Raw genomic sequence first — 7,738 nt, forward strand, 5'->3', positions numbered from 1 at the left:
GATGGACTCCTCTGCCAAAGGCCCAAAGCCTTTGTTTAGGTAATAATGGTTCATGACTTACTTTCTGTAGGTCACATCTTCTTAGGCATTTAAAGACTCACATAGTCTTCCTTACGATTGTGGGTTCTGCCCTGAGCTAGGATTAGTTTTTTCTAGTACAAGGATAAGATTTTCGTAATCCTTTTAGTCATTGCACTTATTATGTGGTTCTTTGCTTTACCATGTGTTCAACCGATAATTATCTCCTGAGAATGTTGGATAGTGTATAGACTATAGAGCTGGTCTCTCACGGCATGTGAATTTTTTCTTTTCTTTTTTTTTTCTTTTTAAAAATTATCTCATTCATTTTGTCACGGTCCCAACTCTTCATTAGCAAGATATTGTGCTCTTTAGGAATGATACAAAGTCTCTCCCTCAAGTTTTAAAAGACCTTACCTATTAGAATCCAAAGCTTTCAATACAAGGGCTTAGGACTTCCTCTCATTGTTTTGGAACTCGAACCATTCAAAGAACTGGAAATGGAAGAGGTTAAAGATTTTTGAAGTCAAATTAAAGTTGTACCATAATGATATAATAATTAATTTAATTATTATTTAAAATATAAATAAATGTGTTAAATTAGTAAAAATTGACTAAAATAGTCCAAATAAATATAGCGATCTATTTTTCATATCACAAATTCATAACTTCCATAAGGCAAATAAGAACTATTAAATTTTAAGCAAACATAAATAGATATTGAATTTCTCAATCCTTAAAAGTACAAGTACAATTATATAAGTAAGCAAATAAAGTCCAAGTTACACATTGTTTCTTAGAAAAACATAGAACTTCTTTCTCTTTCTCAAGGAAAAAAAAAAAAAAAAAAACACTAGGCGGTCTAGTCCAATTACAGTTTTCAACCCCAAGTGGTTCGACTGTAGTTCACACAATTCATTGATTTTATATTATTATTATTATTTTGTATAGGCCAGTTTTTGGGTTTAAAATAACTACCTTGATGAAGGGTTCACTATTAATCAAGTGAGATTGTGTTGTCTGGTTTGGGTTTCACGGCCTTGCTCTCCCTATCCAGGCATGTGGGACTTAGTTAAAATTTGGTCCTCCTACACCTCACCCTATTTATGAGATCTTTTGGCCTTTTGGGTCCTCAAAATCTACCCCCCTAAAAGACCACACGTCCTCATGTGGAACCTAACCACCATTCTGTCAGAGCCCTATCTAATACCATTTTGTCACACAATATGTTTTTTTGATAATTCGATAACTACAATGGGGAGGAGAAGTTATTATAGTATTTCACATAGGTTACTTAAGTGTATAGGTATCTTAGATAAATAGTCACATAAGTACATGGATAATTATATAATTTGTGCATAATAGTCCCTTTATTGTTTTTCCAATTTAATAAACTTTCAAAACTTTCAAACCATAATCTCAGCCTGCTCTCATAACCTATTTTAGCATTTGACATTGGGTGATCGATGGGCTATACTTGTTGTGAACTGGAAAATTAAAAAGATAACTTAGTTGATTCGAGGTGACTAGCCTCCTGAACTTGAGAGAGATAATAGAGTTTTTGGTTTAATTTCTGCTTGCTTCATTCATAATTCCTACATACATAAATACTAGTGAAGAGATAATCCTCATCACCACAAATTCCTAAAACATAGGACCCAACTCCTATTTGAATTGAAATACAAATATTAATCCTAATCTGAATCCTAATCCTAATTTATTGCAGAAATTCTAATCCTAATCTACTGCAGATCTATTGTAGAAGCTTATTTGAATTCAACTTGAAAACCATCATCCTTATCTTCTTATATTGTTATCCAAGTGCAATGCAATCTCCTTTTGATGTTGTCTGAACCATAGCATTCCCTTCCCCTTGAAGGCGAATCTTGTCCTCAAGATTCTGGTGACTAGGATAGTGTTTTTCCTCCATACGCTTCTGCTTCATCAAGAGTATCAAGTAGGAAGACTTGTTGGGTGGTCTTACAACGATGTCCAGGTTCGAATTTTTCATCGCAGTTATAGCAAAGTCCCTTCTCACGTCTGCCTTGCATCTCAAAACATGATAATTTTTTGAATGTTGCTAAAGGTAATATTTGTGAGTTACTTGTTGGATCTGGACTGGATCTTGGCTTGGGTAAAGGAATGAGACCAGTTTTGGGTGGCAGTTCACCAATGCGTTGGAGTTTCTCCTCTTGTAATCGAGCTAGGCTTGTAGCATGAACAAGTGTTGTAGGACGAAACAACTCCACCTCTGATCGTATTTCATCCTTTAATCCTCCTATGTAACTCCCTATCAAGGCTTTCTTTGGCCATTTTTGCACTCGAGACGCTATTCGCTCAAATTGGGCTTGATATTCTCTAACTGTTCCCGTTTGGCAAAGTTTGGCTAGAGCCTCATCAAAATCCTCATAATCAGAGGGTCCAAAACGAACACACAAGGCATGTGTAAATTCTTGCCATGAAACATTTGTTTGTGTTTTCTCAAACCACTAGTACCATTGGAGAGCGTCATCCTGTAGGTGGAAGGAAGCGAGCGTTATCTTTTCCTCATCTGCTGTTTTTTGGTATTTGAAAAATTTTTCTTCCTTGTAAATCCATCCAGTGGGATCTTCACCATTAAATTGAGGAAAGTCTACTTGGAAAATTCGGGTTTGTACACCCCCAATCGTCCCTCCTTGATTTCCCTTTGAGTCCTTGTTACGGTTGGGTGAACTTTCTTCAAGATTATAATTCCGGCTGGTTGAGGCTTCTTCATGACGGCTGTTGTGAGGAGTAGTATTATTTTGGATGTCCATTCCTTCAATTCTTCGCCCCATTTGAGTAATAGCACTGGAGAGAGCATCCATGGTTTTCTTTAAATTAGTAAACTCTTTAACAAACTCTTCCCTTTGGGCTTCAACCTACCTCCAAATAGAGTGATTACTAACTTCCAAGGCTGATATGCGGTCGTCATTGGTTGTGGAACGTGTGGGTGGTGGATTGGGGTTGTTTGTCATTTGGCTCTGATACCAAATGTTGTGAACTGGAAAATTGAAAAGATAACTTAGTCGATTCTAGGTGACTAGCCTCCTGAACTTGAGAGAGATAATAGAGTTTTTGTTTAATTTCTGCTTGCTTCATTCATAATTCCTACGTACATAAATACTAGTGAAGAGATAATCCTTATCACCACAAATTCCTAAAACATAGGACCCAACTCCTATTTGAATTGAAATATAAATATTAATCCTAATCCGAATCCTAATCCTAATTTATTGCAGAAATTCTCATCCTAATCTACTGCAGATCTACTGCAGAAGCTTATTTGAATTCAACTTGAAAACCATCCTCCTTATCTTCTTATATTGTTATCCACGTGCAATGCAATCTCCTTTTGGTGTTGTCTGAACCATAGCAATACTGATCCTTGCCATTCATTTCCTTGGATACATAGAGAGGTGATACTTTGATGAGTTTGATCCACCAAGCCTACATTATATAAACTAGTATATAGCCTAATGCATATGCATGGGTATAATTAAAAAAAAAAAATCACAATTATAAGATTCAAATTAAACTTTTTTTGAGAAGAGGTTCAAATTATTTATGATATTATCTTACACTTTTTTTTTTCCCCTAAAACTATACATTTCTAATATATGATTTAGAATTTGATTGGTTTGAGGCTTTTCAGTTTTTACACCTAGGGCATGTTTGGTAGAGTGTAATAGTTATTCATATGATTTAGCTATTCAATAGTTTGGTTATGTTTATTACATGGAATAATCATTCCTTATGCATAACTATTCTTTTAAATAAAGAATAACTATTTATCTCTAAAAGGGTTGTAATAGTTATTCCTTAGTAGCTGTAATGATTTCTAACATTAATATATTTCCAAATAAACAAACTTTCTATATCCACTTAACAATTATAGAAATAAAAGATCTTCAAAAAAATAACTTGTCTCTCTCAAAAAATAATGTTAGAGATACAAACTATTTTAGAAATTGATGATGTGGTGAGTGATTATTGGTAAATGAAAAAATGATATTAATGATGAACCTAGATGAAAACCAATAAAAGGTTGGCCATGTCAACATTTTTTTAAAATGTTGTAAAATAGTTTGTATCTGTAGCATTACTCTCCTCTCAAATTTAAAAATATTATTTTCTAAGAAATATAATTGTATAAGTAAGATATTTCCTAAAATAAATCTCAAGCTTTATTCTAATGTTACAATTTACAACCAAACTCATTAATAGGTTTAATTATTCCATTACAAAACATTTTTTTTCCAATAATAAAGATTACCATTCATGTTGTAATCTACATTCAATGTACCAAACGTGCTCCTAATAATTCACTTGCCACATTAAAAACTTAGATGAACACATAGCGAAAAATTAGACTTCAATTGAAATTCAATTTAGAATCTAATTGAATTTGGACTATTTGATTTTTGCACTAAATAATTTACTTGGTACTAAATTAAAAATTAAATGGGACAAATAGTGCAAAATTGATAATCCAATTAAAATCTAAATACAAAGGCATCTGCCCTTCAGTTTTCTTGGATAGATAATTAGTGGGGAGAGGGGAATGGAGCGGGTAGAGACCTTTGGTGTCTGATTTTCGTTGGTTCTTGAACTAATTGCCTTACCAAATAACCAGAGCATTTCTGATTTAACATATGATCAGATATATAGCATAATTTCTATGTGTTACAAACTCTTTTTTCTTTTGTTTTGGTTGTCAATTGTGTATGTGGAAGGGGGAGAGCCCATGTTAAGCTGGAGATTAGATTAAAATATAAGGAAACAACCAAATGATTTAGTTTTTTTTATAGATGAAATGAGTTAGTATTAGTGAAGAACTATAAATTAATTAATAATGCAGTTGCAGTGGTTGGTAAGGGTACCTAAGCCAAACAACCTCCAAGGTAATTAACAAAGAAAAATTAGAAAAGAATAGGCACAGATTTAGCACTTCTCGATTCAGCTATCTATTAACACATATATTAATTAAATTTGGTACTAGTATTATAGACTTTTCTAATGTGTACGAGCCAAAAGAAAAAACCCGTTTGTCAATAAAAACAACACACCTTAACTGGCTAGGGGGACCAGGTACTCGGTAGGAAATTGATAGGCTTCGCTGGAATGTGCAATCAACATGTGCTAACAAAATCGAGCAGGTGGAAAATAGACATCATAATAAGCTCATGACCAAAATGCCACCAGAAAACAACAAAGTTTATGGAATTATTTGGGATCAACTAGAATATATAATTCAATGATTTATCAATCAAATTGGGCTTGCAGTCGCCGATTTCATCATTTTATAGGTATGGGGTATTACTATATACCACCACATTTTTTAATTCTTGAAGCTTGATTGATTATAATTATAATCTTCTTGCCAAACAAATGCTACAGAAACTAAAGGGTTTAGTAGAAAATGACTTGTTCATCACAAGTAATGGCCCATTTAACTGCATCAATGTAGATATTTTTCTAGGATTTGTTGGGTCTCTTTAGATACTTTTTCCTCTAGAAGCCTCTGACAAGCATGACAAATGAACAGAAATTCGCATTTACTGTTGAAAGATACTTTTCATATCCCCCAATACCCCATGAAGCAAGTTATCACTTCAAGACACAAAAAAATCATATGACAAAATGCGATCACTCTAATTTCTTGGTCTCAAGCGAGTAAAATTGATGCTTCTTGAACCCCAAAAAAAAAAAAAAATCAATTGCAAACAATGACCAAGTAATTCCACTACTTTTGGATCTTTGCAGCCTCTATATGCACAATTCTACACAACAGTTCTTTCATAGACTAAATGAAGCTCATGAAAAAGTTATTCGAGTCCTTACAATGGAGCCCCATCACCAAAGCTCTAAAAAAACATGTGCATATGCAACGATCTAAGCTTTTAGGTACTAAAATTCATCCAGGAAGAAAGATCCTTCTACTTTCATTCGTTCAATCAAAATGTAAAATGTAAAATGCAAAATAACCCACTAGTTTTTCCCCCCAAGTGAACAGCAATGCCATTAGACAAACCAAGCTAAAACTTTAGGTAATAAGCACTAATCGAATCTAATATAATCTGGCTCACCACTTTGCAGTTCGCCCACAATTACTCAAACATTTTGATCTTCAATCATTCTTTTGTGTCTGAAAAACTAGAAAAGCAACTCTTGGATCGAAGAAACGGTCCACAGCTTCCCAACCCTTCTTTCTTTGGAGAATCTAAGGTCCGCCGAAGAACCTGTTTCATTGCAACAATCAAATCTTCTGTAGGATTAGTGGGTGGACTTGAACTCTGCTCACAAAACTTCTCATGGCTTTTGAGTGCCTCATCAATACTCACATCTCTCTGCAATCTAAAAGACTCATCTTTCACTGCCTCAGCACATAGCCCACATATCCATCGACCTTGGTACCTCTCCCTCACACGAGCAATGTAGTCCAGAGTACACTCCTCAGTTAGTCCACAGCAATGGCACTTCACAAACTCCACCTCGCTTTGCTCTAAGCTAGAGATAGCCATATTAATACCTGAATCATAGAATGAATGAACAAAGTTTAGAATATTGGGTTATAAAATCTGATGGGGTTTAAAAAATTTTAAATTTTGAAATGAAAACAGGAGAGAATAATAAATTTACCGTTTTGAATTTGAATAGTCTATCGTTAAAAGTATCGTATCTACTATAACCGAAGAAATTAACACTTTGATTTTCAAATGAAAAATGAAAAGAAAAGAAAAGAAATCCTTTTTGGTATATGGGATTTCGTTGATTTTATCTCTCCTTTTCCCAGTCACCTTCTTCAACAACTTTGTCGCCGTCGAAAAGAAGAAGACCAAAAAATATGATATACATCTCAGAGAGAGCCTTGATTGGCTCTAAATTCACTGTCTTCAAAACAAAACTGTTGGCAAAGAATTCTCTGGGGGGAGCTTGATCTATGTAGTAATGCTTTTTTTGGAGGGAGAGACATTCACTCAGCTCTGATTGTAATGAGAAACTGAGAGCAGAGAGAGAGAGAAAAATATATAGAGGAAAAAGGAGATAGATTTTGAATGATTGCTTTGCGTAAGGAATACAACTTCGAATGCGCCCTAATCATTGGCGATTTGGAGGCTGTGTAATTTATTCCTAGTATTTTTACTGTTCACTATCTGACGTACGTTCTTTTTATTTATTTATTTATTTATTTTTTTTTTTTTTTAAGGGTAAATATTTTATTTATACCTCATCTGTTAAATCAGGTACAAGAAAAAAAATAAATTTATACAATTTTTTTTTTTGATACGACAAAAAAAAAATATCTATTAAATCAAGCAAGACTAAGGATTAATGCTACTATATAGTAGATGAAATAATATTCTACCAATGCCAACAGGAGTTTAATACAACCATAAATGCCTCCATTTTAAGTTTACCAAAAAAAAATAATATTCTACCAATGAAGTCTCAATTGGTTACAAGCGATATAAAAGTCTAAGAAACAGACTATCAAGAGGTAGCGTAAGGGAAAGCAGTGAAGTTAAGGAAAGCAAGCCAGTCAAGAGTTAGGACTTAAGAGTACTCACTCCTTAACAGAATAACCATAAAATTATGAGTAGTAGTAGTCTAATAATATGAATAGCAACTATAGAATAGCAATGTGCCTCCTTAATACCTTATTACAGTTCTATCTTAGCCCTTTTACCTGTTGATTTAA

The 7,738-nt window shown here is 33.7% G+C and overlaps 1 protein-coding gene across 1 annotated transcript; it reads right to left on the reverse strand.

Annotated features, from left to right (window-relative positions):
• Nucleotides 1–6,170: 6,170 nt before the first annotated feature.
• LOC112005608 (uncharacterized) lies at nt 6,171–6,560 on the reverse strand. Its single transcript, XM_065763169.1, has one exon. It carries the CDS (start codon nt 6,558–6,560, stop codon nt 6,171–6,173), a length of 390 nt encoding a protein of 129 aa, XP_065619241.1.
• Nucleotides 6,561–7,738: the final 1,178 nt, after the last annotated feature.

This window comes from Quercus suber, unplaced genomic scaffold (genome assembly GCF_002906115.3).
Source record: "Quercus suber isolate HL8 unplaced genomic scaffold, Cork oak 2.0 scaffold_495, whole genome shotgun sequence".
NCBI lineage: Eukaryota > Viridiplantae > Streptophyta > Magnoliopsida > Fagales > Fagaceae > Quercus > Quercus suber.

What these genes read in the sequence shown, in the direction of transcription:
- LOC112005608 (XM_065763169.1), bottom strand. Translation starts at nt 6,560, where the DNA reads ATGGCTATCTCTAGCTTAGAGCAAAGCGAGGTGGAGTTTGTGAAGTGC.